The sequence below is a fragment of the Scyliorhinus torazame genome, chromosome 4 (assembly GCF_047496885.1).
Source record: "Scyliorhinus torazame isolate Kashiwa2021f chromosome 4, sScyTor2.1, whole genome shotgun sequence".
NCBI classification, from domain to species: domain Eukaryota; kingdom Metazoa; phylum Chordata; class Chondrichthyes; order Carcharhiniformes; family Scyliorhinidae; genus Scyliorhinus; species Scyliorhinus torazame.
Window position 1 is genome coordinate 154,156,828 of NC_092710.1, and position 15,447 is coordinate 154,172,274.

The 15,447-nt window shown below is 46.7% G+C and overlaps 1 protein-coding gene across 7 annotated transcripts in view; it reads left to right on the forward strand.

The window, feature by feature from the left end:
* greb1 (growth regulating estrogen receptor binding 1) overlaps positions 1–15,447 on the forward strand; it is a 563,483-nt gene that overhangs the window by 18,601 nt on the left and 529,435 nt on the right. For 4 of the 7 annotated variants that reach the window (XM_072498796.1, XM_072498791.1, XM_072498793.1 and 1 more), the window contains exon 2: positions 8,586–8,769. The exons of 2 other annotated variants lie outside the window; for them this stretch is intronic. In XM_072498796.1, coding sequence (XP_072354897.1) covers positions 8,693–8,769 — 77 coding nt within the window. In that variant the 5' untranslated portion in view covers positions 8,586–8,692. Of the gene's footprint in view, positions 1–8,334; positions 8,487–8,585; positions 8,770–15,447 lie in introns of all 7 variants that reach the window. One more of the 7 variants, XM_072498792.1, reaches the window with a different exon arrangement.

Consider the following 15,447-nt stretch of genomic DNA (forward strand, 5'->3'; position numbering starts at 1 on the left):
CAGTCTCTGGCTATCTGGGTCCCCAGGTAACGGAATCTGTTCTGGGCTGTTTTGAACGGGAGCCCCTCCAACTCTCTCCCTTCCCCGTTTGGGTTCACTGGGAGTGCCTCGCTTTTGCCCAGGTTACGTTTGTAGCCCGAGAAGGTTCCAAACTCTTTCATTATTTGCAGTATTGCCTTCAGTCCCTCCCGTGGCTTTGAGACATAGAGGAGCAGGTCATCTGCATAGAGTGAGACTCTGTGCTCTCTGTCTCCTCTCCGGATTCCCTTCCAGCTTTTCGCGTCCCGCAGGGCTATCGCCAGGGGTTCGATCGCTAGCGCGAACAATACTGGGGACAGTGGGCAGCCCTGTCTTGTTCCTCTTTGTAGCTGGAAGTATTCAGAGCTGGTGGTGTTAGTTCGGACGCTCACTTTGGGAGCGTTGTACAGGAGCTTCACCCAGGTGGTGAATCCCGCTCCTAGCCCAAACCGTTCCAGTACCTCGAGGAGGTATTTCCATTCGACTCTGTCGAAGGCCTTTTCTGCGTCCAGGGAGACAATCACCTCTGGTGTTCTCTCCCCAGGGGGTGTCATTATTACGTTCAGCAGCCGCCTGATGTTCGCTGTGAGCTGCCTAACCTTGAAAAGCCTATTGGTCCTCTGTGACCACCTCTGGTACACAGCCCTCCAGCCTTTTGGCCAGGACCTTGCGAGTATTTTCGCATCCACGTTCAGCAGTGAAATGGGTCTGTATGATCCACATTCCGTCAGATCTTATATTTTTTGGGTATCAGTGAAATTGTGGCCTGCGCTAGCATGGGGGGCAGGGTGCCCCTTGCCAGTGAGTCCGCGAACATGTCCCTTAAGTGTGGGACCAGGACTGGTGCAAATTTTTTGTAGAAGTCTGCAAGAAACCCTTTGGGTCCCGGTGCCTTCCCCGCCTGCATGGAGCTGATGTTCTCCATGATTTCTCCCAGATCTATTGGTGCTTCCAGCTCCCCCCATCTGTCTTCCCCCACAACTGGTAGTTCCAGTCCGTCTAGGAACTGTTTCATCCCCGCGCTCCCGTTGGGCTCGGAGGCGTACAGTCCCTGGTAGAAGGTCTAAAATGCCCGATTGACCTCCTTTGGTTCTGTTACCAATCTGCCTCTGCTATCCTTTACCTGCGCTATTTCCCTTGTGGCTGCCTGCTTTCTCAGCTGGTGATCCAATAAGCAGCCAGCCTTGTGTCCGTATTTGTAGAAGGTCCCCCATGTCTGGCGGAGTTGGTACGTTGCTTTCCTAGTGGATAGCAGGTTAAAGTCCATTTGCAGCTTTTTTCTCTCCGCCAGCAGCTCTACAATCGGGGCCTCGGCTTCCAGGATGGAGACCTCCAGTTGTTGCCTGGCCACCCTCTCTTCCCTATCTCTGCTTGCCTTGTAGGCTATGATCTCTCCTCTGATCACGGCCTTCAGTGCTTCCCAGAACGTGGAGGGTGAGACCTCCCCATTTTGGTTGTTCCTACTGTAGTCGCCTATGGCCCGCGATGTTTTTTTATCAGAAGTCCTCGTTGGCCAGGAGGTCCATGCCCAGCCTCCACGTGGGGCGCTGGGCATGGCCTGTCTCCAACCTCACATCCATGTAGTGTGGAGCATGGCCGGAGATGACGATCACGGAGTATTCCGTTCCTGTTATCCCTGGAAGCACCGATTTCCCCACTGCAAAGAAGTCAATACGGGTGGATACCTTGTGTACTTGTGAGAAGTATGAAAATTCCTTTTCTCCCGGGTGCAGGAACCTCCATGGGTCCACCGCCCCCATCTGTTCCATAAATGCTCCCAGTTCCCTGGCCATGCCAGTCTTTTTCCCTTTTCTGGGGTTTGATCGGTTGGTCAGTGGGTCCTGTACACAGGGGCTGGTTTAGCACACTGGGCTAAATCGCTGGCTTTGAAAGCAGACCAAGGCAGGCCAGCAGTGCGGTTCAATTCCCGTACCAGCCTCCCCGAACAGGCGCCGGAATGTGGCGACTAGGGGCTTTTCACAGTAACTTCATTTGAAGCCTACTTGTGACGAGCGATTTTCATTTTTTCATTGAAGTCGCCCCCCATGATCAGTCGGTGTGTGTCAAGGTCGGGGATTTCTGCCATGGTCTTCTTTATGAATTCTGTGTTGTCCCAGTTGGGAGCGTACACATCTACCAGTACCACCGGTGCCCCTTCCAGTTCACCGCTGACCATGACGTACTGTCCCCCTGGGTCCGTAACTGTCTTGGTTTCCGTAAACCTCGTCCTCTTGCTAATTAATATTGCTTCTCCCCTAGCCCTTGTCCCGTAGCATGAGTGGTATGTCTGTCCCACCCAGCCCTTTCTTACCAGCAGTCAGTCCTTCTCCCTCAGGTGCATCTCTTGTAGGTAGATTATGTCTGCTTTTAGGCTTCTTGGGTGGGGGAAGACTCTGGATGTTTTCACTGGGCCGTTGAGTCCCCTTACGTTCCAGGTAACAATCCTGGTGGGGTTTTTTTTGACGCCCCGGTCCTGCGGGGTCACCCATACTTACCTGGTGGTCGCGCCCCTGCACTCCGGGTTTCCCTTTGTTAGGGGGCCGTCCAAAATGTCCACGGTCGCCGCTCTCACCATGAGGTCGAGTCCCAGGGCTCCGGGATTTCCCTTTGTCCAGGGGGCACCCAACATGGCCGCCCGCTATGTGTACGCCACGTGGCTGCGCCCCTGCACTCCAGGGTCTCCCTTCGCTCTGAAGCCCTCCCGAATGGCTGTTTGTAGCGCCATCTTGGTTCCTCGCCTTGCTCCCTGCCCGCCGAGGCCTGTGTTTGTGCTGCTTATCTACCTCACCCTTCTCTTTGCTTCTCTTGCGTTCTGCGCTCCCCCTCCCCCCCCCCTTTGTGCCAGGTGCTCCCTCTCCCCCGAGAGGCACGCTGCGACCCTCCTTGCTTCCTGCCCTCCCGTGTTGGCCCTCCTCGCTAGCACGGTGGCCCCCCTCCCAGTACTTGCCCTGCTCTGGTCCTGTTTTACCTTCCTTTTGCTAGCCCTTGTCTTGCCCTCCTGTCCCTTTTCTCACCCTCGTTTACCTTGCTTCGCTCCCCCCATTGCATTGGGAGATGGAACAAGCCCGGGAACGAGTCAGCACATCCCGCACAGTACACCAAACGTGTGTACAGTTCGTGATCTTATTGTCTCTGTTTGCGGTCTACCCTCCGCTCTTTGTTCTGATTCTTCCTTTCTTTTCCATCCCCGTCGCTTTCATGATGGCCGTTGTGACTGTTCCCTAGTTTGTTCGCTCCAACAAACTCCTCAGCTGCCGCTGGGGTGTTAAAAAACAGCTCCTTCCCCTCAAATGTTACTCAGAATTTGGCTGGGAATAACATCCCAAATTTCACATTACTTTTGTAGAGTGCTGATTTGGCCCTATTGAATTCAGCCCTTTTGGCCAGGTCCGCCCCAATGTCCTGGTACACCTCTCCAACTCCAAAATTGTTTTCTCCTGCACCTCCACCTTCCTTTCCAGGCCATTGATGGTTTGCTGCATTTTGTCCGTTGTCTCTGCCAGCATCTCCTTCAGCATTGTGTGGAGCTCCGTCCTGAGTGCCTCCCTCATGGCCTTTATCTCCGTTTTTATCTCCTCCTTTATGGCGTTTATCTCCGTTTTCAGCACGCTTCTCCATTCCTCCCCCCGTGGTGGTGGTGGGGGGTATGGTCGCCGCGTCCTGTTCCTGCTCCGCTGCTCGGCTCGCCAGCATTTCCGCTCCCTGGTTCAGCTCCTGCCTTTTTCCTTCGCCTTCGCTGCTGCACCTTCTTACATCTCACCGTCCCCCCGATTTATTATTATTTGCAGGCATATTACTGTTTGTGCCTTTCTCTTTTGACTGGGTATTGGTGCGAAAAATAATTTTTTTCCCCACCCAAAGAAAAAACCCCCAAGGGTATTTTTCTTTTTAAAAACGATTTTTATTTTTATAAAAAGGAATTTTTTTAATTTTCAGGAGAGGAAAAAAACATTGAATAAAAAAAATATATATATTTTTTGTCTTATCCTCTCCGTATTTTGACTTTTAGGCTGTTTCTTGTTGCGATCCCCACTCCTCCTCCACGTGCAGCACACCGGGATCATTCTCTCCTCTCTTTTTTTTTTCCCTTCAGCTCCGTGGAACGGAGCTTTGGCGCCTGGGCAGGGCGAGAGAGCAGGGCCAATTTCGCAGGACTTTAATTTTTTAAAAAACCCCATGGGAACCTCCCCGAAAAAAGCAGGGATTTCGTGGATCTGCGGGAGCCTCTTTGCTGTGGCCTCTCCGTTTGCGAACGTTACCGGAAGTCCTCCCAAATTGCCCCTTAATTGGAACAATTTAAAAAAAACAATAAAATCCCAGGAGAATCAGAAAACTGGCCAAAATAGAGTGTGCCATGCATTTTTTACTGCAAATCCTTTCATGGAATCTGGCGAGGAACCAAATGTTTTCATTAAATGTTGAACATTTTATACAAAATTACAAATCCGACAAACAAAAAATGCCTTGATCAAGCACAAACACCAAACAAATCCACAACACAACCTTCCGACCTGTGTAACACAAAAACAAAAAGAAACACCCCTACAGAAATACAATATAAACAGCTGCCATCTCCAGTAGAACCCTTCAATCGATTCACACGTGCCCCCTACAGAAATACAATATAAACGGCTGCCATCTCCTGTAGAACCCTTCAATCGATTCCCACGTGTCGCCCACAGAAATACAATATAAACAGCTGCCATCTCCAGTAGAACCCTTCAATCGATTCCCGCGTGTTGTATTTGACCTTCTCCAGGTGCAAAAGCTCCATCAAATTCCCTCGCCACGCCAAAGCACTTGGCGGTGTCGCCAACCTCTAGCCCAGTAGGATACGCCTCCGCGCCACCAATGTGGCGAAGGTACCCGTCTGAAGCTTTGGCCCATCCAAAACCCCAACAATAGCCACCAAAGGGCAGGGCTTTTGCTCAAAACTTAGGATCGCCAACATGGTGTTCAAAAAGGACTTTCCAGGGCGGCATGGTGGCACAGTAGTTAGCACTACAGTCGTACTGCGCCGAGGTCCCAGGTTCGATCCCGGCTCTGGGTCACTGTCCATGTGGAGTTTGCACATTCTCCCTGTGTTTATGTGGGTTTTGCCACCACAACCCAAAGAATTGCAGAGTATGTGGATTGGCTATGCTAAATTGCCCCTTAATTAGAAAAAAATGAATTGGGTACTCTAAATTTATTTTAAAAAGGACTTTAAGAAACCCAGCAGCTTTGAACAGGCCCAAAACGTGTGTGTGGTGTGCAGGCTCCCTCTTGAGCATGTTCGCACCTATCCTCCACCCCCTCAAAAAAACGACTAATCCTAGCTTTAGTGAGGAGTGCTCAAAACACTACCATTTGCTGGATAAGGCTGTCCCGCACACATTGTGGTGTTCACCCTCCGCAGTCCCTCACTCCATACCTCCTCCTACAGTATTAGCTCCAACTCCTCCACCCATTTAACCTTCAGCCCTTGCACCGAACTCAACTCTTCCCCTATGATCCGTTCATACATGCCGAACGTACTGCCCTCCTCCTCTCCAATAAGGATGATGGCGGCACCACTGAGAAATCCGGAGAGAACCTCTTAACAAAGCTCCGCACCTGGAGGTACCTGAAGATGTCCAAGCCTTACAGCAAAATTTCCCCTGCAGCTCCTACAGGCATGCAAACCACCCCTCCAAGAGTAAATCACCCACTCTCTCCAGCCGTTTCTCTCCCCAGCCCTTTCTCTCCCCATGCACCAAATGTAGAATCCAGCGTTGCCGGCTGATACAGGTGGTTGGCACAAATTGCCAAATGGCCTTGAGGCGGCCCACAACTTGAAATGAGTTGTCTCCATAGTTTTAGCGTGGACACCCACCACTGGTTTTGTTGAGTACCTTGCCAGCACCTAAGGAAGTGGCACTGATACCAATGCCGCCAAACCTGTCCCCTACATGACCCCGACCCCATCTGAACTCAGAGAGCCCCCGCGTCCCGCCATCATACCTTCTGTGCATTGGCCGTCCAATAATAGTATAGCAGATTTGGCAGCACTATACCCCATGACCGTCTCTTCCTCTGGAGGACCCCCCTCAGGGCCTTACCCGCTCAAACAAAGCAGAAAATAAGCCTCTCAACCCTTCAGGAAAACAACTTGAGCAGGAACGCCAGGAGACACTCAAATAAAAATCTCAGCAAGATGTTCATCTTAACCGATTGAACCCGGCTCGCTAACGATAACGCGAGACTATCCCACCTGCACAAGTCCGCCATAACTCTATGAAAGACCTAACTTTAACATACCCACTTGCATGGATTTAAAATCAGGCCTGAGGACTCCAACCTCCTAAATATCCAAAACTGCTCTGAAGTGAGGCCATCAACAACTTTGCCTATGAAATCATAGATTATCATAGAATTTACAGTGCAGAAGGAGGTCATTCGGCCCATCGAGTCTGCACCGGCTCTTGGAAAGAGCACCTTACCCAAGGTCAACATCTTCTCCCCATCCCCATAACCCAGTAACCCCACCCAACACTAAGGACAATTTTGGACACTAAGGGCAATTTAGCATGGCCAATCCACCTAACCTGCACATCTTTGGACTGTGGGAGGAAACCGGAGCATCCGGAGGAAACCCACGCACACACGGGGAGGATGTGCAGACTCCGCACAGACAGTGACCCAAGCCAGAATCGAACCTGGGACCCTGGAGCTGTGAAGCAATTGTGCTATCCACAATGCTACCGTGCTGCTATAGTGGTGAGATGTTGTACTCGGCTCCTTCCATGTTGGCTGACAAGATCTATGATCACTATAACTACTGACCTGGGTTCAAAGTCAATTTAACTCCATTCTCAAAACACTAAACTGCTGGTATCAGCAGAACTGCTATTTGAAATGCTCACTATTGCCTGCAGGCTTTTTTCCTACAATTCACTGCGCAACCTTTCAAGTCAACTCGTAGCATTTGCCCATTCCGAGTACCCTGTGACTTTTCCACCATCAAACACAAGCCTGCCCCAAATTATTTTCAATTCCTAATTTGGCTGCAATCATATTCACAAACTGTTCCTTTTTATTTATTACAAATTTACTACAAAAGAAGTATAATTCACTGATTTTTGTCCCTTTCCCAACTTCAAAAGGTTGCACATTTCTGCTATATCATGGTTAACATGAGAAAAAGATTGAAAATCTTATAATCATGTTCCAAATAATGCAATTTGTAAAGATTGAAAATCTTATAATCATGCTCCAAATAATGCAATCTGTGGTTTAGGCTAAGATATAATGTGGGCTCTGACACTATGGGGGAGATTCTCTAGCCTCCCTGCAGCGTGTTTCTCAGCGATGGGAGATGGCCCACCATTGACCAGCAGCAGAATCATCTGGTCCCGTTATTGTCAATGGGACTTCCCATTGAATCCACCCCACACCGCCAGGAAACTTGGGGCAGGGATACACAGTTGCTGGGACCACCAGCGTGAACAGCTGGAAGATATCGCCCATTATCATTCATTCTCAGACCTCTACTTCTGTTTCTAGCAATGTTGCATCATACCACCTTTGGGAACTCAGGATTGACATCTGAAAATCTGAACTTTTACCTCAAAGATCGAAGTGAAATATTTAGATAATTGACTACAACCTTCATTTATGCAGATAAAATAAATGAAAGCGAACAAATAAGTTTAATGACCACTTTATACTGACTCATTCTAAGATCTAAGTAACACCACATTTCATCATTGCTTTCATGCTTAGTAAAATGTCATATTGTAAACTTTTAGTCAATACTTTTAAAACTTGGACAAAAGCAAATTGTTACCATGACTGTTGCAAACCATGTTACTTTTTACACGTCTCTGATTAAATATAGGTACGGGCACTGTAATAAGTCCATGGAAACAGCAGTCCCTTCACCAGAATCCCTTTTATTAACAAAACCAAAGTAGTACAATCACATGCATTCAGCTTGCGCAGAGGATCTGACACTCCCTTTATATACAAAGAAGAGGTTCCCTGATTGGCCCACGAATGAGGGAACTCGTATTCCAATTGGCCAATCTCAAAGGTCTGGTCTAAATCATTACACCCACAGTTTCCTCTGTGGAATTCATGTATCTTAGTGTTTAAAGATGGGCCAACACCTAAGGACAATCAGATTTCCAGTTTGCCTGTCTCCTGAAGTTTTCCTTTTATGTGCTCATGGATGCAATGTGTGAATTACAGGCCGGTATGTGCGAAGGTGATGTGTGCAGACACGGCGGGGGGGGGGCAGGGGGGGGGGGTTAGGTGTCACTTCTTATGTCTTTAACTCTGCACCTTGTTATGCAGGATAAGCAGACTGATAATGCAGGGAGAAGAAATGCACAGGAGTAGGAACTCCAGATGTGAGGCTTGTCACAGCAACTGAGGAGGAGGTGATGGGGAGGGGGAAGTACAACCACTTGCAGATGGCAAGGCTGGACTGGCCAGAAGTAAGGAGGGTGAGGCAACCATCCTGGTGGTGACATTTGGACACACAGGATAGATATGATGAAACGTGAAGCACTCAAACTGATGACTCTTTCTGTTCTCCCCTACAGTAACCCCATCCTAAGAACTAGAAGGCAGCCATGTAAGGAGCCAGAAAGCTTCAATTCTGGGGATAAAACAGCCGGTGCCCCAGAGGATACACCAGCACTTCCTCATCATGATTCAGCTCCACCAGCATAGTAGCATGCACACGTTCCCTGGTGGGGTCACGTACAATTTTGAGACCATGATCTGGTGAGTACACCAGACAAACATCGCATCAGCAGAGATGTGACAGCTGAGTCCCCTGAAAACCACTGAGCCCACACTGATGATGGGTGTCTGGTCATGACTGAAATAAACCTGCTGGGCATGAATAAAAGGCTAGGGGAAGATTTGGCACAGATACCAGGGATTATGCGCAAATTTGTAGGGGTATGGAGGAGTCCATGCCAGCCATGAGTTCTGCCATATCGCGGGTATTTGAGTGCATGGCTTCATCTATGGAGAAGATGGGCTCTCGTGTAAAGCCAGGTAGATCAATATGTGGTCTTACCTACTTTCCACTGCTCTAGCCATGGGCCCAATGCAACAGGGGCAAGACGAGAGGGTGAGAGGCCAGTGAATCTCCTTCCAGAAGCCACTTCGCTTCAGGAAGCCTTTACGCTCCCAGATGGAGGAGGGATCTGTGCCCGTTACCCTGGGGCCTTCATCTCAGAACATCCCCAGGGATAGCAGCATCTTCTCATCCCCGCCACCGTTGATCTCCACAGTTCCAAGAGGTTAGGCAGAGGGGATGCTTGTTACACTATAGCCCTCAAGGCCTCATATCTCCAGAGGACACCCACCTTTGACATCCAAGGTAATGGGGCATGGCACTGAGCAGACTGCCACCACTTCAGCTGCTGACGCCGTGGTTGTACCTAAGTGTAGTGGTTGTAGTAAGTACGAGCATAGGGTAGAATTGATGATTTTTTTCCATGTCTTTTTGATGTGATAAAATACCCACAATATAATTTGTTTTCTGTAATTGTTGTAATTATTGAGAATTGTTGGGGGCCTGTCAAGAGTATCAGGCATACATTCTCCCCATGCCTGCGTGGGTTTCACCCTCACAACCCAAAGATGTGCAAGTTAGGTGGATTGGCCATGCTAAAACTGCCCCTTAATTGGGGAAAAAAAAAATTGGGTACTCTAAATTTATAAAAGAAAAACAGTATCAGGCATAATGGTTATGGCATTCTCCATGTTTCTCACAGTGCGATGACTGGAGGAGAGATATGGGCACAGACATTATTCCTGAGTGAAATCTTTTCATGCATTCTTTATTGAATATTTATGTGAATTGTCACTTCTGTGATGATCATTCTGTAGAACACAGCTTAAAATGCAGGCACAACTGCCTCCACCAACTGCCCCCCCCCCCCCCCCCCCCCTCCGCCCCCCCCTACCACCACCACCACACACCAATCCCCCATCTATGCACTGTATGTTGACCCACTTAATCTTAAAAATGTGGCAGGTGCAGTTGCATTTGTCATAGAATTTACAGTGCAGAAGGAGGCCATTCGGCCCATCGAGTCTGCACTGGCTCTTGGAAAGAGCACCCTACCCAAGGTCCACACCTCCACCCTATCCCCACAACCCAGTAACACCACCCAACACTAAGGGCAATTTTGGACACTAAGGGCAATTTAGCATAGCCAATCCACCTAACCTGCACACCTTTGGACTGTGGGAGGAAACCGGAGCACCCGGAGGAAATCCACGCACACACGGGGAGGATGTGCAGACTCCGCACAGACAGTGACCCAAGCCGGAATCGAACCTGGGACCCTGGAGCTGTGAAGCAATTGTGCTAGCCACAATGCTACCGTGCTGCCCATTTGAACGATGGTGCTGGATCAGAACAATTGCACAGGTCCGACTGATACATAGATGTCCATGTACCTTGACGTTGTCCTTGGTACAGTGTGTGTGTGATTTTTCCTAATGCCCACTCTGATCCTGAACCTGCCTGTTTTCATCCTCAATGCCTTTGACCACTCAAATCATCTTACATTCATGTCGACCTTAAGAAGGTTAGCAAAATAGTTTGGTGCAACAATAGACAATACCCTTCGTGATAGGCTGATATGTGGACTCCATGACAAACCTATTTAAAAGAGGCTGCTCACTGTAACTGACTTACCTCTGAAATCAGCTGTACAAATTGCCGTGTCACTGAAGCCATCAGCAAAAGAGGCTTCACAGGTAGGAGCTGAAGAGAAGATCCACAAGATGAAGACCACCAAAAACAAGTCTGCAAGGGTACAACCATGTCATCAATGTGCACAGGTTGGGCACTGGGAAAATGCTGAAATGGAGAAAATAAGTGCACGACCTGTGGCAAAAAGAATCATTGCCAAAGCATGCTCGTCATCACACCCAAGATGTCTAAGAAAGAAAACATCGAAGTCCACTCATCGCGTTTACAAGATAATAGGTGGCAAAATTTAAGACCCCTCAGGAGACGATGTACCCGAGCAACTTCAAGAGCTGAAACTAGGCGTCTTGTTGGTACGTGACAATCAACAACATTTCTGGGTATTTCCAAAACTTGATGGTAACCAAGTCAAAATGGAAGTGGATACAGATGTGGCTGTATCATTGATACCGGAGATAATCTATAATAAGAAGTGAAAGCATCTGACACTAAAACCATCAAATGTTATCCTAAGGCCATATCACTAAAGGGATACAGTACAGTGTAAGTGGAAGTAAATGGACAACAGAGCTGTCTCTCCACATTGTCCATGGAAACTTTCCTGCTTTATTTGGCAGAGCATGGATAGAAAAGTATTAAACTCGACTGGGGAGCAGTGAATCAACTGGTTGATTCAAAAAATAACCGACAGCAGCTTCTGGAAAAGTATAAAAGGTGTTTGAAGACTCACTGGACTCAAGACAGGAATTGGAAATCCAGCTCACAATTAAGCCAAATAGTATGCTGAAATGTCTCAAAGCGAGAACCGAACCAATATGCTATCAGGTCAAATGTCGAACAAGAACTAGAAAGACTAGTCCAAACAGGAGTCATTCAACCAGTTACTACAAGTGATTGGGCAACATCAGCAGTTTCTGTATTAAAACACAATGGCTCAGGAAGAATCTGTGGAGATTTTAAAACAGCTATAAACCCGGTATTGTGCGCAGATCACAATCCACTGCAGCTGATTGGAGACTTGTTTGCTAGACTTCTGGAAGTCAGAAATTCAGTGAAATGGATCTACCACAAGTGTGTTTACAAATGTATGTGGCTGCAAAATCACAGCTGCTACTCACTATTGTGACGCAGAAATGTCTGTTCTATTACAGGAGACTTCCATTTGGGATAACATCTGCTGCTGTACTTTTCCAGAGGTCCATGGATCAAATTCTGAGTGGGCCAAATGGGGTGCAATGTTATCTTGACGACATTCTCATTACCGATTCAAGTGAAAAGAGCATTTGAAGTGCTTGGAAGCTGCACAGGAACACCATGCCATAATCTCAGAATTAAAAAGGAAAGTGTAACTTTTTTAAGACATCCATAAACTACCTGGGTGACATCATTGATAAAAGGTGGCTTGCATAAGGAGCCTAAAATGATTACAGAAATCTTAGGAACACCACGTCCTCAAAATGTGACACAACTGAGGTCATTTCTGGGATTAATAAATTATTATGGTACATTAGTCCCAAATTTAGCAAAGCGATTGAAGCCTTTATACACAATTTATGTGCCAAACAGGTATGGCGCTGGCCAAAAGTGTGTATAAAGAGGTAAAAGAAGCCGTGGTTCACTACAATCTCAAGTTAAAGTGACAACTTGCTTGTGATGCATCACCCTAAGGAGTTGCCGCTATTATCTTGCACATGATGCCTTCAGGAGAGGAACAACCGAAAGCATTCGATTCGCAAATCAGTTACTAACGCAGAAACAAATTGCACTCAGCTAGAAAAAGAAGCTTTGAGCATCCTATTCGGAATAAGGTTTCACCACTTCCTTTATGGACGTCATTTTACTCTCGACGATCACTGACCCGTATGACAATCTTCAGGCCGTATAAAGGTATTGCTTCTTGAGCAGCTAAAAGGTTACAGAAATGGTCTTTAATATTATCGGCACATTCGTGCTATGTTTTGTAAAGATTGCCCTTACAAATCAGGCCAGAACCTGAAGAAAATTTTGTCAATATCTTATATTTCTCATTTGTGAAGTGTGTACCTGTGACTTCAGCTCAAGTATAGAGATACACAACAACTGATCCAGTGATGGGGAAGGTTATGGACATGGTCCAAACAGGAACGATGACAAACATATAGCGTAAAAATCCAGACCTCGAGCCCTACATCACACACACACTTCAATTGACAGTCCAGTTTTATTATGGGAAATCCAAGAAATTATTCCTCTGTGCTTGCATAATAAAATCCTTGTCCATGAGGAGCATCCTGTTGTGGTGAGGATGAAAGAACTGTCATACAGTTATTTTGGGTGGCCAGAATTAGATGCACTGATCCAATCCAAGAGAAAGTGGGGCAATCCTGTGCAAAACTAAGAAACATTCCACCGCTACAACCATTACATCCATGGGAATGGCCGACACAGCCATAGCAGAGAATACACCCAGATTACACTGGTCCAGTTGAGGGGTGCATGTTCTTAGTGATTGAGGATGCACAGTCTAAATAGTCAGAAGTAATGATTATGAAATTCATGAAGACAGAACAAACTATTGACAAGTTGGATGAAATATTTTCAAGATTTGGTACACCTGAGCAGGTTCGAAGTGACAATGGAACTCCGTTCACTTCCAAGGAGTTTGAGGACTACTTAAAAGGAAATGGTATACAGCACAAAGACAGCTCTGTACCATCCGCTAACAAATGGATTGGCCAAGCGATTTATGCAATAACTTAAACACTCTCAATCAAGGCATCAAACAATCAAGGTAAATTGTCAAGATGAGCAAATAACTTCTTGGTGTCATACCGAAACACCACACACGCAAGGACAGTTCACCAGCAATGCTGCTGTTCAGAAGAAAGCTTAAGAACAAAATTTGACCTTTGATACCACCTGATACTTCAGAGATTGTCAAACACCAACAACAAGCACAGATTGCGAGGATTGACCTCATGGAGAGGGAGTGCTTGCAAGTAGCAAAACTACAAATGAGAAATAGGTACCTGCAGTTATCCTAGCAAAAGCAAGTCCAATATCATATACAGTACAGAAAGATGATGTGAGTTTAGGGACGTCATACTGACCGAAGTGAAATCGCTGAAACTCCCAAGAAGTATTTCCATTGGAATATCTAAACAGTGATACTGCTGAACAGGGGCCAAATACCGAGACAAGTTCAGATTCTGTTTCCGAGGAATCATCAACACCAATGGAGATGGATATACAAGTAACTTCACAGGAAATAGTACCAACATAAGAAAAAAGAGATACTTCAGGTCTTGGGTAGCCAGGTTTCAGAATGTCTAGTACAACCCAAAATAAATAGTCCACCTCAGAGACTAGACAAATTGTGTATAATGGTATAAAGTAATGTATCTAATGTATAATTGGTCTGTTGTTTAAACGTTAAGAAAAAATGTTGGTACTAAAGAAGTAAAGGGGGGTTGTTATAAATTTAAATAATACACCCCTGCTGGTGGAACGTCCCGTTATCTGTAGTGACATCAGCAGAGTGTTTCTGTGGGCTTTGGTTCTCCTTTTTGGTATTGTATGAGCATCTCCTGAATAAACCTTGCATCATGTTTGAAAGAAACCCAAGTGTGGCACCTCCACACCTTTTTCTCTTTGGGGATCATTGAGAATATACCAGCCAGCCAGAGTACGTTGGATAACGAATTCCAAAGGTAACAGAGGCATGGATGAGGGTTTCAACACTGTTTTGAGCTGAACTGACAACATATATCAGAATAAAAGGTCATAAAAGACTAAATATTTCAGAATTGGATATATATTTCCACCTTTGCGAAAGCTGTATTCAGCTGGTAACAGAACCCTGACAGTTGAAAGAACAGGATGGCACCCAAGGCCTCTGCTTGATGGCAAAGTAAACATGCTGCTGCATGAGGCGAATGTATGAAGGAGTTCCAGGAATGATGCAACCGGGCACCCTCCCCAGAGCAGTGCAGTATGTCTGGCAACATGTGGTACCCAGGGTCAGGTATCTGGTAACAAGTGGATGCTGAAGCCTCAAACCTACTCACATCAGCATTTTTCAGGTTCAAGACCCAAGATTTCATTGCTGCATAGGGTTGCCTGTCAACTTCCACATTTACCGCTGGCCCATGTCATTGCTTATTATACATGTCCTTCTCCATTGAACCACACTTTCAGATTACTGTTTACAATGGACATTCGTAACATACCTAGATCTTAAAATAATACTCTTACAATGCAACATGCAAGATGTACAGTCATATGCAGGAGAGTTTCATAGCTTGTCAATTATTCTTCTACTTTTGGCAGCTGTATGGTGATATTGGGCAGCTGTGACATTTTGCTGTTGCTGTTGAATGGGAGATAAGAGAAAATTGCTAATTTTCTATTGTTACTGACAGAAGGAAGCGTAGATTGATGCCTCCAAATCCCTATCCTTTTTGTAAGTAATCAGTGTAGTTTTGAAGAGGCTGATGTGTGTTCCCAAATCCCTGTTAGTGTGAGGTCCATTTAAAAGTCAGCAGCAACAGACTTTCATGGATTATTTATTCACACATTCAACTGGAAAGCTCTATCGCTAGGTCAATCATTCAACGCACGCCGAGGAAAGATGCAGCTAAATCTTTCCGTTATCTGGCCCACTGGGAGCTCTTCCGGGGCAGGTGTGACCTATATAAGGACGGGTTGCATCTAAACTGGAGAGGCATAAATATCCTGGCCACGAGGTT